Source organism: Myodes glareolus, chromosome 3 (assembly GCF_982192425.1).
Source record: "Myodes glareolus chromosome 3, mMyoGla1.1, whole genome shotgun sequence".
Lineage (NCBI taxonomy): Eukaryota > Metazoa > Chordata > Mammalia > Rodentia > Cricetidae > Myodes > Myodes glareolus.
Genome location: NC_142028.1, coordinates 83752352 through 83772954, shown reverse-complemented (window position 1 = coordinate 83772954; position 20603 = coordinate 83752352). Strand labels below are relative to the sequence as shown.

At 54.6% G+C, this 20603-nt stretch overlaps 1 protein-coding gene across 3 annotated transcripts; it reads right to left on the bottom strand.

Annotated features, from left to right (window-relative positions):
* Positions 1-440: 440 nt before the first annotated feature.
* Positions 441-20181, bottom strand: Podn (podocan). Of its 3 annotated transcripts, none has more exons than XM_048453317.3 (13): positions 19952-20181; positions 17670-17784; positions 15369-15403; positions 12253-12569; positions 10792-10885; positions 9563-9627; positions 8693-8802; positions 7879-8035; positions 7427-7542; positions 6527-7184; positions 4120-4268; positions 2984-3191; positions 441-1336 (listed from the first exon to the last, which is right to left on the bottom strand). In XM_048453317.3, exons 4-12 carry the CDS (start codon positions 12562-12564, stop codon positions 3008-3010), a joined length of 1845 nt encoding a protein of 614 aa, XP_048309274.3. In that variant the 5' UTR covers positions 12565-12569; positions 15369-15403; positions 17670-17784; positions 19952-20181; the 3' UTR covers positions 441-1336; positions 2984-3007. The 3 variants fall into 3 exon arrangements, with proteins under 3 accessions (XP_048309274.3, XP_048309273.3, XP_085542507.2); XM_048453316.3 differs by having other exon boundaries at positions 15343-15403; positions 19952-20180; XM_085686381.2 differs by lacking the exon at positions 15369-15403.
* Between the last annotated feature and the right edge of the window lie 422 nt (positions 20182-20603).

Genomic DNA, 20603 nt, shown 5'->3' with positions numbered 1-20603 from the left:
CCTCTTCCCTGGGAATGCTTAAAGAGACTGGCCTCACGTCAGCTCTATACGAGCTCTCGGCCCTGCCTTCTGCCTCTTCCCTACCTGTGACCAGAACAGACCACATCAGGAACCCCAGCAACACCACCTCCATGCGAAGGTGACTCTCCAGGTGGATCTTCTGCCTGGGAGCTTAGGTTGGGGGCACAGAGGGAATAGACAGGCCTGTTTCCTGTCTGACTCTATAAGCAGATTTCCGCCCTCTGAGAGTGCATGTGCCAAGCCTTCCCGCCTTGCTATGTCCTGTCCTTCCTCTCTCTGCCCCGCTCCTGTGGGGGGCCCCTCAGAGCTAACCCTGACCCTCATTCTTGCTGGTCAGGGGTATTGCTTGTTGGCTCTCGCCCACCCTGAGCAGAGGCCAGTCCAGCTCCCGAGGAAAGCACACATAGACACAACATGGCTGCAAGGGCAGGGATAATACTTTATATTAGTTTTTCTGTAACAGGAAAAATCAGCTTTGAGACTTTTACCTTTATATATTTTCCTCCTTAAACAAAACCAAAGGTACCCAGAACTTCCCTGCAGAACTGAAGACCAACGCAGCTGCCACCCCCCAAACCCCACCAAGCACAGCTGCCTCCTTTCCCTTCCCCCTCCTTCTTGAGATTGTCCTCAGAAAGTGCCTGTGACCTGCCAGGGCACAATAGAAAGGGGGTCCCTGTGGTGGGACTGCCCCAGCACCTGGGGAAGAGGCGAGGCCATGGTAGAAGTCAGAAGGTTCGCATCCCCAGAGGGGAGGCACAAAACAAAAGCCAGCTTTTGTGAGTCTCAGAGGGAGAAAGCACCTGGCCACAGAGCAAGGAGACAACCCAAGTCTTCAAGGGAGAGACAGCAGAGGACAAGGCACATGGCCAACTGTTACGGCCAGAGCTGGCCAGAAGCAAAAGCTTTCGGTGGCATGGGTCACTCTGTGTGTGTAAATTGGGGAGAGAGTAGTTGCCCGAGTGTACCAGGCCAGTGTGGACTCAGAGGTCAGGGTGTATGGTGTTTGTGCGTGTGTGCGCGCGCATGCACATGTGCGTGTGTGTGTGCGTGTATGTATGTGTGTGTGTTGGTGTGGGACTATGAAAACAGCCAGTCTGGAGGGTCATGTGCAGCTGGCTCTCTGTAACCAAGCTGGGTGTGTGGTATCTGCACATGTCTGATTGTGTGGCATATTACGGGAAGGGGTGGGACAGGAGATTGTGTTCAACCTGTGGTATTCGGATGCCCCTTGGGCTCAGTGTTGGGTGTGTCAGAAGGGACGCTCGTGGGGCACAGGCCTGGGCTGCAGAAAGGAGTCCGGTGGTCCATCGTCCTGTGGAACATGTTGTAGAGTCAGGGCCAGCTACAAACAGCTTTGGGGGATGGGTATTGGCTACTGTGTATTGGCTACTAGTAGCTCACTAGGCTACTGTGAGCGGTGATGGGGAGGTGCCATGCTTGAATCCAGAACTCTCTGGGACTTCTCCCAGCATTCCACCTCCATAGCTGTCCCCAGTAGCTGGATCTGCCCCCTATGCTTACAGCCCTGCCATGCTTTCTGTCATAGGTATGCCCTGTCCCCATCATCCATCCTCACAGCTGTCACACCCATCAATCACCCCCCACTACCAGTTCTTCTCAGCTCCAAGCCCTACTTCAAATCAACATCCTAACTGTGGCCATGACCAGCAGCCTCCTCCCGTGGCCACACCCTGACCTCACAGCCCCTATTACATTCTCTTAAGTCCTAACGAACCTTAGCTATGTCCCCTGACCACTGCTCTCTGCCGGGACACTCCTTATCACCTGCCCAGGTTTCAGCACCGCGCCCCACATCTCTGCTACAACACTTCCACCTGCCCCTCCTCCTCACCAAGTCTGGCCCCCAGGACAGAGACTGCTAATATATCCCATTTCCTTGTTCCTTGTCTTTCTGGCCCCACAACCCTAACCAAAAAGGCAGCCGTGGATGAATCCAAATCCCTGCTTGGCATCTTCCACTGCAGGGACAGAAAGCGGATGGTCTCAGGCTGATATGAGTTCAGATCCAGCCACTAAGCCAGTAGTCTGCCTGTGACTGCAGCCACTCAGCTCCACGGCCCTCCATCCACAGTGGGACCGTTACAGTCTTCTGAAACCCCTACCGCAGCCTTCATACCCCTCTCTGCACCACCCTCTCCACAGCATATCCCACAAGCATCCATGCCACCTGTGCCAAAAGGAATACCGAGCAGAACGGGCTTTCGTAAGCTCTACCGCCCCCTCAGCTCTCGCTACCCCAGAGCAGATGTATTCATTGACTTCCCAGACATTCTCTCCACCCCTGCCTCTCTCTTGGGGGTTCCCTAGGAAGTCGCAGGACTGTGTAGACACAGCCAGTTAGGCTCAGCAGAGACCACCTCCCTCGAGCTCTTCACACTGAAGCAGCTTGAGTCCCCTGCTTCTAGAGAAATCCGTGCATGTACTAGGTATGTGTGTATATGTGTGTCTACATGTAAGCCTGTGCAAATGGGTACCCATAGACACATCTCTCTGCACACTTGTTCACACAGATATGTACCTGCTATTGCCTGTGATTGTGTCCTGGAGTAAAGCATGCACACATGCACACATGCACACATGAGTGTGTGCAAACTCCCTGTACGTTAACTGTCTATGGCTACCCTCTCCCTCTCTGTTCTGGGCAAGCTCATCTAGCTCCCTCGGTGTCTATATCTATCTCAAGGCCTACAGCGACTACCTCCCATCTCCCGCTCAGGCCGAGCCCCAGACTTGGGAGCCTCTGCACCCCAGGTATCTCCCAGTACAGTACCCATCCCCCTGTTAGAATGCCTTGGGCACAAACTGGTTTCCATGGGCACTATGCCATGCACACCAACCTCTCCCACGGTGCAATCCCACATGCAACACAAACTGACAGGTTTTCAAAATGAAGGGATAGAATAGAGAACAGGGTGAGGCTGACACAGAGACCACCCACCTGGGTCAGATCTGTGTCACTCCGTTACGATCCTGTCTCCTCTTCCTCGTCCTCTTCGTCCTCCTCTTCTTCCTCTTCCTCATCTATGTGGCCCCGGTCCTTGGAAACGTCACCAAACTCAAAGTTGCCCTCAATGTCCAAGACCTGCAGGTGTTTCAGTCTCCGGAAGGCGCTTTCCACCACGGAGCCCACGGCCAGCTTGTTGAACCTGAGCGGCGGTCCAGGGGTCAGTGTCAGGTGCTCAGGCTGATGCCCTTATGCCTGCCCAGCTCAGAAGGGAAGAGGGCAGAGAGGTGTCTGGGACATGGGACAGCAAGTTGTAAAGGTGGGGAACCAAGCTGCATGGCGCACCGTGGCAAGTAGACCTGTTACGGCGCTGAGAGCTTGGCGGAAGGGGACGGCAGGGACTGTCACCTGCGAGGCAAGAGAAGTCCCCCACTATATACATACTCTCGCTTCAGCTATAGCATGGCAGCCAGAGAGTGGCCTCTGCTGCCCTCTGGCACCAGCCCCAAGATCTGCCTGGCATACAGGCAAGGCCATAGCTGAGCTGGTAAGAGATTATGTACTCAGTCCTGACTTTAGATCCAATAGTGCCTCAGCGCTGATCAGAAACCCAAGCCACACCACACCAGTGCCACCACCCTGGACCTTCTGCTGTCTTCTGTTCTGTCTCCTCTCTGATTTTGGCAGGGTGGGGGGGGGTCGAGTTGGGGTGTGGGAGGAGTTGAGAAGAAGCCATAGTCTGTGGGGTCTGGGCTCCCTGAAGTTCTAACCCCAGAGTCCAGTGGGAACTAGGCATCTGCTGTTCTTGGTCTGACACCTGAGCCCCACGTGGCTGGCTGTGAACACAACTGTCACCTGTGTCTGCATAGCTGTGGTCTAGCAAGATGCTCCCTGGGCCTCCTCTCACACCCATAACAAACAGCAACACCCTACACTAGTCATTAATGTGTTAACGTGTCTGCTGCCCACTACGAGACCTATGAGCCATTTCAGGCCTGCAGAGCTGTGCTCACACTCTGCCTGCCAGGCACCTCAGCTGCCCATCTATTGTTAGATATGGGGGGGGGGAGGATAGGGTGCCAGGGGGGTGGGGAGAGAGGAGGTGCAAAGGAGGCTTCAGGGACTCCTACCTGAGAAAGATCCCCTTGAGGTTGGGGGTCGAGTCGAAGGCGTTGGCGGGAACGGAACTGATCTTGTTATTCTGCAGGTACACGTACTCAAGGGACGGGGGCAGCCCCTGGGGGATCTCTGTCAGCTGGTTCCCAGCGATGTCCAGCAGCTGCAGAGGTGAGCAGGGGATTCAAGGACACCCACCTGTGCAGAGCGCTTAACAGTTTATAGGCTCCCACCAAGCCACAGTCTAGCTATATCTAATGAGAACCCCAATGGCAGTGGTGTGTGTGTGGGGGGGGGGTGGTCTCACACTCTGTAAGAGGCTGGGACATGCTGTGCCAGACTCCAAATATTTGTTCTAACTGATGTAGAGCCTACCCAGGTCCTTCTGCCTTTGCACATGAGGTCATAGCCATGCTGCCTGCGTATCATAATCCTAGCCTTTCCCCTTTAATCCACCTGTCACTTCCATCGGACTAGACACGCCAGGATCAACATGTGCAGGTCACAGGTACAAGGACCAGGAGAGTGGGCACAAGACTTGCAGAAACCCTGTCACAACAAGCAGGCCCCAGGCTGGGCAGGCTCAGAGTCACCCGATGCCTGGAGTCCAGGAGCTATAGCCAGGGAAGAGGAGCAGGGGACCTGGCACACACTGCTCTGTGCTCACCCTTGTTGCTCCTCTGAGTGCCTATGCACCTTCCCCAGACCCACACTAGTGATGCCGTACGACAGGACTTCATGCTCTTGAAGCTCCATCAACACCCCAAGAGGCTGGAATTCGGGGTCATTGCCCAGATCCCACACAGCTTGGTGAGTCAGCATCAGGATTGCAACGGAGCCCAAAATTTCCAGCTCTATCACCTCCTCTGCCCACAGGGCTTCTTATTTCCCTTTTTGTTTTCACAGCCGTGGGCACACTCCCCACTCTCGGCTTTACCACTCCCTCATTCATCCCAGAGATGGTTGGCGCCCATGGGTGCTGGGGACATGGACTCCCTGAGACACCATCTCCACCCTCAGGAAGACAGACAGGCTGTGTAGATGGACCGTGCCGGGCCTGGCTGTAAGGAGGGAGCAGGGAAAGGCCTCATCCAGCCTTGAGCCAGGAAACGCTTTCCAGGGCATTAGCACAGGGTGGACTTGAGGAAAAAAGAAGCAGTTGTTGTCAAAAGGCCCACAGTGTGAGGGACAGTCCCTGCTCGCTCTCCAGATGCCCAGGCTGAGGCTCGGGGAGGTGTCTGACCTGCCTGTGCGTGCTAACGGGTAAGATGTTTCCGGGAAGGAGAGCAGGCAGAGTCTTCCAGCAGAAGGGCTGAGGGGTGCCTGAGCAGGGGCAGGGGGAGCCTTGAAAACCATAGCAGGAAGCAGGGAGCTCTAGAAGACATGGAGTGTGTGCGGGTGCTTTTCACTTACGGGAGTGGTGAGATCTAGGAAGGTGAGGTCCAGTGGAGAAACAGGGTGGCTTGGCCTGGGGCATAAGCAGCCTAAGTGGAGAGCTGGAGGTGAGGGAGGAGCTAAAACGTGGGCCTCTCCTTTTACCCAGAACACAGGACCCAAGGCCTGGCCGATGAAGCTTATGAAGAAAAAAACAGTGCAGAGAGAGAGAGACCTCAGAAGTGGCATCTAAGCAGAGCCCCGAGAGACAGGAGCAGGCCCTGAGGAGGTCTGAGGGAGGGGGGCAGTGTGGGGGTTCTCAGCCTCTGTCATGAAGAATGGCTCTGGGAGGAGAAGAGCACTGTGGCAGGCCTGGCCCCTCTTTAGGGCTGCAATGAATTCCACCTGCTCGCTGCTCCCCTCACATGGGAGGGTCTTCTTGTCCCCAAAGAGGTTTGACCTTGGGAATACCCCTGCATAGCCACAGCAGCCATTCCCATTAGTTGGCCCAGAGTGTTGAACCGCTCTCCCATCCTACCCCGTGGCTGCCCCATGGTAAGATCAATAAGGACAGCACCCTAACCTCCAGTGTCAAGGCCCAGTCTTCTGCAAGCTCCTGCTCCGTACTTCAGGACGATGTGACCATGTTGCCCAAACTGCCCCCTAGTCCTCCTGAGCTAGGGACCCTGGCCTGAAACCATGACTATGTCTCACCTCTACCACCCTTCTCAAGCCTGGGTCTGCCTGTGGTGACCTGGCCCGGCCACTCCAGACACAGGCTCCTGTGCTCAGTCTGCCCTATGCTTTTGCACCTATAAGTAGGTTGGACTGCATGGTCACAACCCTCCTACCCTGAGGTCAGCCTCCCCAGCAGGTATCTAATTGTGAATTAGTTCAGTCTGGCTAACCCACAGGAACCTGGCGCCTGGCACAGCTGTCCCTCATCCCAGTAGCTGAGTAGGCTCAGGGCAGCCACCACAGTGGCACCACAGAGGTTCACCATCCTCTCTCCTCCCGGTGCCCCCATGTGGCCAAGTCCTTTAGTACCTGCAGACCAGCAAGGTCCACCCAGGCCCGGGGTCCCAGGGCCCGGCTCCGCAGTTGATTGCCAGTGAGGTAGAGTTCCCGTAACTGGGCCATGCCAGCTAGCGCCCCGCGAGCCAGGGCAGTCAACTCATTACGCTTGACCTTCAGCACGTGTACATTTCTAGGCAGGCCGGGAGGCAGGGTTTGCAGGCGATTGCCAGACAGGTCAAGGGAGCGCAGCAGGCGCAGCTTGCGGAAGGCATCCCGGTGCATCTGTGGGCTGGTGATGCGGTTGTAGCTGAGGTTGAGCTCTTCCAGGAAGTAGGTGGTGGCGAAGTCCTCGCGGCCGATGCCCGTGATCTGGTTGTGCAGGATCATGAGGGTGCGAACTCGGCGGGGCAGGCCACTGGGCACCCGCTCCAGCGCGTTGTTGTACAGGTGCACCGTGTGCAGCCGCTTGAGGCCCTGGAAGGCCAGCGGGTGGATGCCCTCGGCCCGCAGCTGGTTGCTGTGCAGCAGCAGGTACTCAAGGCTGCGGATGGGTGTCAGCACGTCAGCGTCGACGCTCTGGATGGCGTTCTTCTCCAGGTGCAGCAGGACCAGACTGCGGGGAAGGCCTGCTGGGACCCGTGACAGGTTGTTGCTGGACAGATCCAGGTACTCCAGGCTCGAGAGCTTCCTGGAGAAAGGAGGGGACTGAGATGCTAAGCAGGAGCCCACGTCCCACATCTGCCGTCTCAGCAGGCCTTATCTATACACTTGACTTGTTCCCAGAGACAGAAACGGCAAAAGACACAAGCCCCAAAGTTTCTTCTCCAGGGAAAGCAGGCAAGGAAAGTAGACACATGGCTGGGACCAGCTGGGACCAGCTGGGACCGCCTGGTGTCATGGTGAGGAAGATGCGGTGATACCAGGACCCACCAGAAGGTCTCATTGTCCAGGCCTTCATCGGTCAGGTAGTTGTTTTGCAGGTACAGCTCCCGGAGGTTGCTCAGCTCACTGAAGGCCCCAGGGGGGATCTTCTCTAACTTATTGTTCTAGAAGGAAAGGCAGGGAGGGGGTAAAGTGAGAGGCCTGGACAGGATCCAGGCCTCAGGATGAGGTCCACAGAGCATCCTGGGGGCTAGCAAGGGGGGAGTCATACCTGCAGCATCCGGGTATGCTGATAGACCCCTCAAACCCACACTGATGGTCAGGTGCCCGGATGTCTGCCTGCTCCCCTACGGAGCTAATACTCCTGCATGGGACTCTCAGTCTCACCCAGCATCCCCATATCCAACCGGGCCACGCTTCTCCCCCTGTTGATCTCTGTGGGCCACGGATCTGCTTCTACCCCCACACACACACACACAACTGCCCTCTCTGCTCCCCACCTTGAGATGCAACTTGTACAGGGCGGGTGGCAGGTGTTTGGGCACGTGGCGCAGGAAGTTGCTGGACAGGATGAGGATCTCGACGTTGCTGGAGCCGTTGAACATGTTGTCCGGCAGCCCAGCATCTGCTAGCTTGTTGTTGTGCAGGTACACAGACCTGTGGGGTTGAGGTGCAATCCTCACCCCACCTGGGCTCCCCAGCCCTAGGCCAGCTTTGCTGTGCACCTCACTCAAGCTGAGATCGAGGCCTAGGGTACTTTTCTACCGTCTTAATTCGGGGAAGCAGAGCTAAAGGGCTTCGGAACCCCTCGGCACCCTGCCAGAAGTCACCACATAAATTAGTGGCAGAAACAGGACAGAAACAGACTTCTGGCACCCTGCCAGAAGTCACCACATAAATTAGTGGCAGAAACAGAGGCAGAAACAAGTCCCAGCCCAGACTCTTTCATCTGAAGTTCAGTGTGGGGGTCCCAGGAATGGTCACACCCCCTTAAGCAAGTTCAAAGAAGGGCAGCGTTGCTGGCTGGAAGCTGCTCTTCCCTCCCAGACCCCACCACTCCCATGCACAAGCTCATTCCTCATTTACTGCACAGAGACCTCCTCAATCAGGTCTCAGCTTTCTGGATCCTGAGCTCCTCTAGGCCCTGGCTGTTCCTCCGCCACCCCTGAGCACACCCATAGCCCACACACAGCACAGCAAGCCCCTTCTCAGGGCCTGCCTGGGTCCCTTCTTTGTCTCAGCGTCCCCCAAACCCTACAACTCACCCGGCACACATTCATTCCCACACCCAGGATCATCCCTCTGACTTCTGACCTCAGGTTTGGCTTTTGGCCAAAGGTGAGTCCATAGATCTTAGTGAGGTAATTAGCAGCAAAGTCCACACTGATCAAGGCGTTTGGCAGGGATCGGGGTGCCAAGGTGAGCTGGAGAGGAAAGAGCCGGCAGAAAGGCCAATAGAGGCTAGCTCCGGGCCCCGCCACTGGGTGCTTATTTGTTCCCTGTCCTGGGTTCTTCCCTGACACCAAAGCTACTTTCCTAATATAGAAACTTCTGATGTTTTGAATGTTCCATCTTTTGATAAAACAAAATGTGCCCAGTTCCCATAGCCCTTAGCTTGGTAGTCAAAGCCCTTTGCACTTGACCCCATACTCCTGGACTCCGGGGCTCCTGGGGAAGGGGTTAGAGGTCAGAAGGAAGAGTGTGATTGAAAAGTTGCTCTGGACAGAGAGAAGGCAAGCCTCACTCCTGCCGGCCTTTCTGCTTATTATTTACTTCTACACATTTTGAAACAAGTCTCCTCGTGTCCAGGCTTGTCTCAAGTTCCCCGACTTCAAAGCTCCCACCTCAGTCCTGAGTACTGGGGAGCACAGAAGCGTGCCACCTCAACTGTACAGACTTCCCCTGGGCCCAGACTTCATTGCTTTGCTCAAGGGCCTGCGTGACAAGCTGGGTTCTCCCTCCACCCATCCGTGCTGGGGGTCTTGGCTGCTTCATCATCAGGCACGCTCTAGCTTATAGGGGGTGGCATGTGTCCCCTTCTCAACAGCCATGACAACAAGGACCTAGAAGCCAGGCTGGAAAGGGCACTGGGGGACAATCACAGAGCTCAAGGGAAGAGAGAGCCAAGAGGGCAGGGAAGCCTGCCTAACCCTGGGAAGCCCGCCCACCCTCCATGACCCTCACCTTGTTGTTGGCCAGGTACAGGTAATTGAGACTCGTCAGATGCTCAAATGCTTCCTCTGGGAGCCCTTTAAAGGACAGGTCAGAGACCTGGATGAAGGATGTACTTACTACAGGGGAGCAGGCAAACCACCCACCTCTAGGCAGCTCCCGCCCCTCCCCACCAGTTTGTGTTTATCCTGTGTTCTCAGAGAAGCAAGCAGCTAAGTGCTAGCTAGGGACTGGGTGACCTAGCCTAACCCTTTGAAGCCGGAAGGAGTGCTCCCCTGGGGATGGTTGCTGGGGGTCGGAGCCCCTCTTCAATCTCAGCCCCACCTATAGGCAGGTGCAGCCAAGCTGGGATAGGCTCTGTGTAGGGGCAGCCTCACCCCTGGTCCCCTCTGACAGTTGGCTTGTGAGGAGACCAGTTAGACTGGCCCCTCTCCAGCCATGTGCTGGCCTCTGACATCCAGTTCCCATTCCAGGACCCCCAGATGCTGGGATGGACCCAAGTCAAAGGAGAAGGAACAGTTATATAAGCCACGGCCGGGCCGTCTCTCCACGGAATACCCTGCTGTGGAGTGTGACGTGACAGCCAGATAGAGCGCCAGCAACAGCGCGAGCAAGAAGTTGCTAAGCAAAGCAGGCGCTGCAGCGACCGCAGGAGCTCAGCTGTGGCCTTAAAACCTAGGATGAAGGATTGCAGATCACAGAGGCGGCTGCACGCCGCGTAAACTCACTGAAACATACCAGATTGGACTGGACTTTTAAACCGGGTCATTTATGGCACACAAATTACATCTCAATAAAGCTGCTTTCTTTTAAAATGGGGAAGGGAGAGTACCAAATCTTAATATTGATTAATTCGAAGTGACGGGATTAGGGTTTTCTTCTCATCTTCCACTCTGTTTTCTAAAAGTTCTATCCCAATTATGTATTATACTTGGTCTTCGGGGAGAAAAGACAACTTACAGATGTTGCTCTTGGATTCTAAGGGCCCTTGCAAATCAGAGAGTCTCTGACAAGGCCCCAGGAAGCTTGTATTCTCAGTGACCCAGGTCCTATCCAGCAGGCTCAGGACAACATCCAGAGAATCCTCCCCTGCAACCCAGCCAAAACCTGGTCCCCCTCACTCCAGGTTCTCCAAGGTGAGTTTTTTTCTGTGACCACCATGCCTCTCAAGCCTCTGAGACACCTTCCCCCATGGCCCAGGCCCCTGAGCAGGTGTCTCAGCTCCGGAGATGTCCCCTCACCTCGGGAAGTCAGGCGATTGTTCTGAAGGTTGAGTGTCTCCAGCCGCTGCAGCCTAGCCAGCTCCTCGGGGTAGATCTTCTCCAGCTGGTTGTTCTGTGGGGAGATGGGGGCGCAGCAGCTCAGGGGTAGGTGCATGGGGGTTCCACACCTACCCTCGGCCCTAGAAGCACCCCCTCTCTTGGGCACCTGCTGTGGAATTCTCTCCTGAGCAGGCAATACACAGCAGCAGGCAAAGACTCATGACCCCTACTCTTAAAGAGCCCACACGTAGACATCTACCCGCCGTTCAGACCTGCGCCAAGTGACAGTCACCTGGGGCTGTCCCTGAACAGAAGCCACTTAGCTCCCTTCTTTGCTATGCAGTCCCCACTCCCCTTGGATACCAGGTTTCCGACCACACCTGAAAAACTCTCCTGGGTGGAATGAAGAACCTGGACCCCATAGGGCAAATTCTCTCTCTCTCTCTCTCTCTCTCTCTCTCTCTCTCCTCTCTTTTCTCTCTTTTCCTCCCTCCCTCTTGGTTTCCAAGACAGTGTTTCTCTGTGTAACTCTGGCTACACTCTGTAGACAAGGCTGGCCTCAACCTCGGAGATCTGCCTGCCGCTGCCTCCTGAGTGCTGGTATAAAGGTGTGGGCCACCACTGCCTGGCTAAGCCTTTTAGCTCTGTTTGATTTTTTTTTGTCTACTCATTGGTCTGTCTGTCTCAGCCATATACTGTGAGCACTTAAGTCAGAGTGGAACCATGACCTTCCCACACACCCAACACCCCGCTCAGAACCAGAGATACCCACAGCAGGTACGTGACAGTCTGTGTGCGAATGGTGAGAAAACGAACCTGGTAAGAACTGTCTTCAGTTTGTTCTTTCCTCTCATTGGCCTACTGCCTGCCTAGCCCCGCCCCACTGAGTGACCACAGGCAGATCTTCTGCCTTTGCTGATCTCTAGAGAAAGTGTAACAGTTTGCCCATCCCCTAGGACTGCCCTAGATGCACCAGGATCCATCCATCTAGCCAGGAGGGCCTCAGCAGAGACCAGCGCTCCCATGCTATGCTCTGAGTCCACTGCCTCCTAGAGTTGGATCCCCTTGTCCCGGCCTTCCTAGTCCTGAAATGGTGTTAGTGGTTTCTTATCTATTCAACTGTTGGGCAACTCTGTGCCCATGGTGAGACATTTTTACGCTACAAGCTGAACAGCCTAGACTCCTCCATGAACCAGCAGGCTATATATCAGGCTTCTGTAACCAGGGCATCATGGGTACCATAAGGGTAGGACCAGGATTTCCTAAGTCTGATCTGTCTTGCTACCCTGAATATAGTGTGTGTGTGTGTGTGTGTGTGTGTGTTGGGGGGGGGGGGTGATGCTCTGAAAATTGGAGATTCTGGGCAAGAAGGGAGTTGTGCGACCATGTTGAAGGCTTGGAGTCGGCAGCTGGGGGCAGCAGCTGGGGCGTTAGCCTCACCTGCAAGGACAGATGGTTGGTGTGCTCAGGCAGGTCACCTGGAAACTCACGCAGGTCAATACCACCGCAGTCCACAACTCCTTCCTGGGAGCAGGCACAGTCGCGGGGACAGTCGATGGTGGCTGGGCCCGGCTCTAGTTCCTCGGGGCTCAGGACTAGCACAGGCTGTCCCTCCTCCACAAATTCATTCTCCTCAGGGCTCAGGCTGTGGAGGTCACTTCGGCCAAACCCAGGAGCCCTCACAGCCAGGACAGTGCCCAGGAGCAGCTGGGGCAACAGCAGCAGGAGTGGTAGGCCCCTGCTGCTGGCCATGGTGCCTGTGGGGGGAATGGCTCAGGCTCACCTCGGTGCCAGGTGATTCACTGATCACATACATTGGGCGTGTAGTTATGGTCACTGGAAGGCACGATAGAGCCCCCTAGACGAAGACAGTGGCACTCAAGAGCTCGGTGACTGCCACCCTCTCTCATCAGGGGTCTCCTCTGTAGTGATGGAAGGGCCATGAAGCCCTGACCTTAGTCAGGGCTGCGAAACCGCCTATAACCCTCACCGGCCTGCGTCCTGAGGAATTTCCACCCTTATTTCACAGAAGGGGAGCTAAGGCAGGACCTGGAATCTACTAAACTGCTGTCCTGACCTAGGCAACATGACAAGCCTTTGTCTCTCCACTAGCAGGTGTAACACTCTGCTCCAGCTCCCATGGAGGATCCCAGAACTTGGCCCTGACTCTTCCAACTCCCTCTCCATCACCAGCTGAGTTACACAGGATTACTTAGTGGTCCCTCCCTCTAGGCCTTAGCACATACTATTCCTTCTGTCCCAAATGCCCTTCCCCTCCCTTGTGTGGTCAGCAATTTCCAAGAAATAACCAAAGAGGGACAGTGTGTAGGGATGGGTGGGGAATGGGTAGAGTCTGAGATTGCCCAGGGCTTAGCAATAGTTGGCTTGGGTTGTCACTAAAAGTCATAGCCCCTAGACTGAGACCTATCACTTTCTGCATGTAGGTACAGTCTGAGTGCATCCAAAGCCAGGCAGAGAGGTGAACGAGGCTGCTGCCATCCTATGACCTGATGAGTCCCACCCCTGAAGATCAGTCACTCAGCCATCCTCACCAGGATTGACACGCTCACATGACCACTGCCCCTGCAGATAACCCCCTAGGGCAGCAGGGATGCATACAGGCTAAGGATGTGACTTGCTACCATTGTCCCTGTGGTCCCGCGGGCCAGGGTGTCACAAGGACTCAGAAATGTCTCCTCGATGTGTTGAGCTGCAGGGAGAGGCACTGATCCCAGGACCACAGACCCCAGGCCACCGCACCCTCCCTGCACCAGGCAGGTGCTGTCTAAACTCACAGTCCTATCAGGACTGAGGATGACAACAGACACAGAGCATCTGGTGCCCATTAGGGGGCAGGAGCAGCTGTTGCTACTTGGATGATGCTACACCATACCATGTTCCATTGAGTGGCGCCCAGGTGAGTGTCCAGGCTTCAGGCTCCACTCCAGAATGGAGTGGTCACCAGTACACAAGCCAGGCTGGGTCTGCCCCACCACTCCCTTGGGAAATGCAACCATGTAGCAGCTAGTAGGGTCTGACCAAAGCCTGTCATTGCAGGATTAGGGAACCCGGGAAGTTGGCAGTGATGCTGGAGGGTGACATGTGGAGATCATGTGTGACTTTGGACAAGTTTTGAAACAGTCTAAACTTCAGTTTCTTATCTGTCCTAAAGATGATAACAGAAGTATCCTTCATGGGCACTCCCTAGGTCAATGAGGGACACACAGTAAATGCTTAACAAATGAATAAACATGAATTTCTCCCTTCCTTTCTCTCTCCAGTGGTTTTCAGCCTCCCTAATGTTTTGATCTTTTATACAGTTCCTCCATGTTTTGGTGAACCCTCAAATGTAAAATTATTTTCATTGCTACTTCATCACTGTAATTTTGCTACTGAGTCATAATGCAAACACCTGATGTGCAGGATATCTGATATGTGACCCTTATGCAAGGGTTGATTGACCTACAGGGGTCTCAACACACAAGTTGAGAATGACCACTATACTCCATTCTACTCAGCCCCCCAAACACCTCATTACCCACTCTAGCACCCCCTCTTCACCCCATCCCATATGTGGTGGTTTGAGTAGGTATGGCCTCTATATACTCATGTGTTTGAATGGCGCTATTAGGAGATGTGACCTTGTTGGACTAGGTGTGACATAAGAGGAAGCATGTCATCATGGGGGCGGGCTTTGAGGTCTCATATATGCTCAAGTTACACCCAGTGGCACAGTTCACTTCTTGTTGCCTGTAGATCAAGATATAGAATTCTCAGCTCCTTTTCCAGCACCATGTCTGCCTGAATGTTGCCATGTTCCACCGTGACAATAATGGACTAAACCTCTAAGCTGTAAGCCAGCCCCAATGAAACATTTTCCTTTATAAGAGTTGGCGTGGTCATGGTGTCTCTTCATAGCAGTAAAACGCTAAGACACCAGGTCTAGAATCCACTTGGGCTTTGTGGTCTGGCTGGTCCCAACCCATCGGCCCTAGACGGGCTGCAGAAGATGTCTAGCCCACTAGCCACCATGACTCCCACTGCTGCACTAGCCCTGGGTCCTGGAGACAGAGATGAGATAGATCACATGCCCGTCCTGTCTAGAGTAGGTGAAACCATAAGCCATGACCCGCTCAGATCTGGGTGGCAGTCTTCCCTTGGAAGACAAGATAGCCCAGGGAAAGGGTAGGAAGAAGAGGGTAACAGCTAGATCCTTTACCATACGACCCACATGGCTTTCTTGAGCCCCAGCCCAAGTCTGGCAGAGCCAGGGAGCCCAGCAGATGCCCAGCTTTTAGTTGACAGAGATCAGTGAGCAGAAGTGAATGACGCTGGCAGCAGCCTGGCCCTCCACACCCCCCACCACACCTCTCCAGATCATCAGCCTCCCCTCCCCCACAGCTGACTCCACAGTCTTCTGGCCAGAGCACACATGGGGAGGTGGGGAGTAAGCCTCAAATTTACTCAGAGCAGGAGGCCAGGGAGTGGATGCAGGAAAGGCGCTGGTCCTCGCATATACAAGGTACTCACTGGACAGGCTGGCTTTCTTCCCTCACCTTTGGCTGGTCTCCATAAAAATCCACAAGCTTATCTGTACAAATACATAATTTATATCAACATTCTGAACCAAACTGAAAATGTTTTCCTCACTACTTTAGAGATCAGAGAGCAGAGGCCCACAGGGATCAGTCAGTGTAATAGCTGTTAAGGGGCTGCACTGAGCTCCAGGGCTTCTGCATTGCCCCAGGCTACTCTTGTGGGGCCAAGCACACCAGGCTGGATCCTACATGGAAGCTTGGGGCAGGCTCCTGGCTAAGAGGTTCATGATGCCCTGTCTCCTCCTGTAGATACTCACTGCCACATGTGGCTCTGGAGCACTTAAAGTAGGGTTAGTCCACATTGAGACATGCTTTACCCAAAATTAAGTTTATCTGTTTTTTGTTTTGTTTTTGTTTTTGTTTTTTGAGACAGGGTTTCTCTATGTTGCTTTGGAGCCTGTCCTGGAACTCACTCTGAAGACCAGGCTGGCCTCGAACTCACAGAGAGTTGTCACTGCCCGGCAAGTTTATCTGTCTTATTTTACTTTAAAAAAATTATTTGGGAGCCACGTGATGGTGGCGCACGCTTAATCCCAGCACTTGGGAGGCAGTTTGAGGCCAGCCTGATCTATAAGAACTAGTTCCAGGACAGGTACCAAAGCTACAGAGAAACCTTGTCTCGAAAAACAAAAATTATTTGGGCCAGGCATGATGGCACATGTCTTTAATTTCAGCACTCTGGAGACAGAGGCAGGCAGAGCTCTGTGAGGTAAAGGCCAGTCTGGGCTACAGAGCAAGTTCTAGGACAGACAGGGATGTATAGTAAGACCCTATCTTAAAAAAATAAAAATTGGTCGGGCGGTAGTGGCACACGCCTTTAATCTCAGCATTTGGGAGGCAGGGGTTAGCGGATCTCTATGCGTTTGACAGGATAGCCAGGACCACACAGAAAAATCTTGTCTCAAAAAACCGCAATAAATAAATAAATATAAAAATTAAAAAGTGTACGTGTATATGTGTGTGTGAGAGAGAACACATGAGCAAGTGTGTATATGAGAGAGTGAACGTATATGTGAGTGTGTGTGTGCGTGCGCGTGCGTGCATGTGTGTGCAAGCATATGCATGCGTGTGCAGGCACGAGCATGTGGAGGTCAGGAGTGTGCCTTCTCCTTCCATTCTTGTTTTAGGCCTCTACTGCATACTCCATGCTGGCTGGGCATCAGGGCCCAGACAATCTTCTGCCTCTGCCTCCCACTTTGCCGTAGGGGTGCTGGGAGTACAGCTGTGTCCCTCTGCACCTGTGGGTTCCGGGCTAGCACAGCTTCTCCTCACTGAGTCCTCTCTCTGGCCTCTCATCTTAACATGGCTTCTAGAACACTTCACACTGCATTTGTGGCTAACGCCATGTTTGTTAAACAGTGTTGCTTTAGAGTCTGATGATAAACTGATGAGCTTTAGAGTCAGGTAAACTGAGTCACCCGAGAGTTGAGGGGTGAGGTGTAGAGTTCACAGGAGCTCAGAGAAAACATAACCTAGTTATAGGCGTCTTCCTAGAGGAAGTGAAGTCTAGACTAGGCGTTCTGATGGCCAAGCATCAGGCAAGAATGAAAGAGGGTCGGTGTGTGCGAAGGCCTGGGGTCCAGACGTGGATTACTCCACAAAGCTCCCTGGGCTCTCCGTGGCAGGTGGTAGCTGGGAACGACACAAGCAAGCACAATGGCCACAAGTCCAGGGCAGGTTAGGGTTAGGCCACAGAGTGTCTGTCGCTTGGTTTCTGGAAGATAAGGAGCTACTGATGTGAGGACAACAGGCTGTGGATGGAGGTTGTGAGCAAGGCTGTGCGAGGGACAAAGAGGCTGACATGCTGGTGCCGGGATGGAAAGCAAGGACTGGATTCCAGAGCTACATAGAAAGAATGAACATGGCTGGGAGCAGATGCTCGGAGCCCAGCATCACCTCCTGTGTTCAGGCTCACTGAGCCCCTACTCTCTTTTGAGCTATAGTTTGCTGGAGCAAGAGAAAGCCCAGGAATAGGCATAAACTATGTTCCTAATTTGCAAGCTGGAAAGGCAAGTGCAAATGCCTCCCCCAACTGTTACCCACCCCCAAAATCTCAGACTCCTCAGCGGCCCTACCCCAGAGGTTTTAGAAATTGCCCTTCAAGATTAGGCTGAGCCTCCCCTGATTCTGGGAGTTGAATGAGTTTATGGAAAGGCAGAGAAGAAAGACCTACAATGTCATCTGTTCAGACTCCATTTTATAACCTAGTATAATAAAAATAACAATAAATAAGAATCAGGAGCTGGAGTGATGGCTCACCTGTTAAGAACAGTACTCCACTTGCAGAAGATCTGAGCCCAGCACTCACTGGGACGGCTTACAACCACTTATACCCCAGCTCCAGGGGTCTGATACCTTTGGCCTCTGCCGGCACCTGCACACACAGACACATAGTTAAAAATAAGTCATAACCAGGCGGTGGTGGCATGTGCTTTAATCCCAGCACTCAGGAGGCAGAGATGGGTAGATCTCTGAGTTCTAGGCCACCTTAGTCTACAGAACAAGTTCCAGGACAGTCAAGGCTACATGGGAAAACCCTGTCTCGGGGGGGGGGGGAGTCATAGACAAAAGAAGAAAAACAAGGCCATGATGGCTCAATCAGTAAAGGCTCCTGTCTCCAAGTCTGGTGATCAGAGTTGAAACCCTGGGACCCACATGGTAGGAGATAACCAATTCTGGCAAGTTGTCCTCTGACTTCCACACATGCTCTATGGCATGTGTATAGATAGATACAATAGATGCATAGATGTATAGATGCATAGATAGATAGATAGATAGATAGATAGATGATAGATCAATAGGTAGATGATTGATAGATAGATGATAGGTAGACGATAGATAGATAGATGATAGATTGATAGGTAGATGATAGATAGATAGATAGATGATAGATTGATAGGTAGATGATAGATAGATTGATTGATTGATAGGTAGATGATAGATAGATAGATTGATTGATAGGTAGATGATAGATAGATAGATAGATAGATAGATAGATAGATAGATAGATAGATAGATGACAGATAGATAGATAGCCCTGAGATGGTCTTGAAAGCTAAGTAGGAGTTCCTCAGGTGAACATAGGGGAAAAAAAGCCCTCCAAGCAGATGGACAGCCTGGGCGGGGTGTGATGTAGAGACAGGAAAGAGGTGGGTGTGTTTAAGCAGGGTAAATGAGGAATAGAAATTAGGGATGGAGACACAGGTTGCCTAGGGCATCAGCCACCATGCCAGGGTGCTGGCAATAGGGAGCCATCGGGGTTCTGGTAGGTCGTGATCAGCACTCTGTGTGTGACCCCACCAAGCCTACAGGTGCTACTTCCTACCCAGGATTCAGACAGAAGGGACAAAAAGTACCTGTTCATGGTGCACAAAGTCACCGAATCTGACACTTCTTACCTTGCACACCAAAGACTGGGCCTAGGGCTCCTAGAGTAGGAGGCAGAAGCCTCAGCCCAGCCATTGATGAACTTCCCAGGGCAGCCCAGGCCCTCCCCAGTGGTGTGTGCCCTGTGTGCTTGGGATCTGATCATTTTGGCTTTCATAAGACGAAAGGAAAGGCCCACCCAGGGGTCCTCCCATTCACATCCCCTGGTGCCTCTTCATGCCTGGCAGAGCGCAGTCTCACCTTCTTCAGCAGACGCTCAGGTTGCTAATGCTCATCCTTTTGCCGTCTCTTGCACGCCTGCATCCTAGCCAGGACCCTAGCCCTGGCTGCACACGCCTGCAGCTTAGGCTGCAGCTGCCTTCCAACCCAGGCCCCAGCCTAGGAGCCCCAAGCCGACCCCACCCCCTTCTTCCACCTGACTGCAGGTCAGGTATTCCAACTCCCCACGCCCCGTGCGCCACCCCACCCCTTCGCGCCCCATTCCCGCCTGAGGACGACTGTGCTTTTCGCTCTGCCCCTTTCTGTCCTGCTGGAAGTAGTAGATGCCTACACAGACGGTGGGGTTGTGGTCAGAGCGCATGGCACTGTGCTAGACCGCACCGAGGGGAACGGAAGCCAAGACTCTTGCTCGCCTGTGCACCTCACCTGTCCACGCACCCTAGAGATTGATTTCTGCCTGCTGTGCTTGCTTGTCTGTAAAGAGGTCTGTGTTGGACTCGGTGGAGCCCCCGCTGAACTGACGTGGAAAGTCGCGGGATGCCCTGGGCCCAAGTTCTCAGTGCAGAGGGTCGGACCCCTTCCCAGTTCCACCTGCCCCCACAGTCCCTGTCACACACCCGCGTGCCTCCACTTCCCCTCCCCACCCGCTCGCAGATTCTTTCCAGATGCGCGCAGCGGGAGGCGCCCAAAGGCTGGGATCAGACTCTAGCATCGAGTAGAAAAAGCTCCCTCTGCCCTCCCCCCCGATCCCGCAGGGGTCGCCCCCCCTGCTCCGTGTGTGTGCCCGACCGTACTCCTGCGCAGGGTCCACCGGACAGGGCAGGATGCGGTCCCGGGCAGCGGCGATGGGCACAGAGAGGGAAGTCAGAGTGGGCTGCCCGGGCGCGGCCCATGGCCCGTGGTCCCTCGGCCCACCCGTCCGCACGCGCCCCTACCTGCTGCTGCGCCCGCGCCGTGGGCGGAACAGGCTCCCGGGTGTCCGCTGCGCTCCGCGGCCGCGGGCTCCTGTCATTCAAGTCGCTCCGTGAGCGCAGCGACGCCAAGTTTTGTTGTGGGTTCTCTCTCCCCGCCTCTCCTCCGCCCCCGCCCCGTGTGCATCTGCCGGACGCCGGCCTCTCCCGACACAGGCGCAGGGTCCCGCCGGGCGCGGGAAGGGAGGGAGGGCCTGCGCCCAAGGCGCCGGGCTTGGCGAGGCCCCACTTCCCGGGAGCCCGCGCCGCCGCCCCGGCCCCTCTCCGCCCCGGCGGCCGCCGCACCACGCCCCCCGGCCCCGGGCCAGGCGGGAGCCTCCCGCGCACCACGTCCCACTGCCAGCCTGCGCGGTGAGGCCGCTCCCCACTCAGGCCCCCGCACCTGAGCAGAGCCCGAAGGCTCCTTCAGCTACTGCCTCCGCGCTCAGCTTCTTCCTCATGCTTGAGAGGATTTTGCAACCATTCCAGGTGCAAGTGCCTTTCTGTTCCCTCTCCCACCCTGGGGTCCCGGACTGTGGCTAACGCGGCGCCAGCCAAGACCCTGCTGGACCCCTTCCCGACACAATTCCTTGTTCTCCACCCCACCACCCGCCGTCATTCCGTTGGCCCTGGGCCC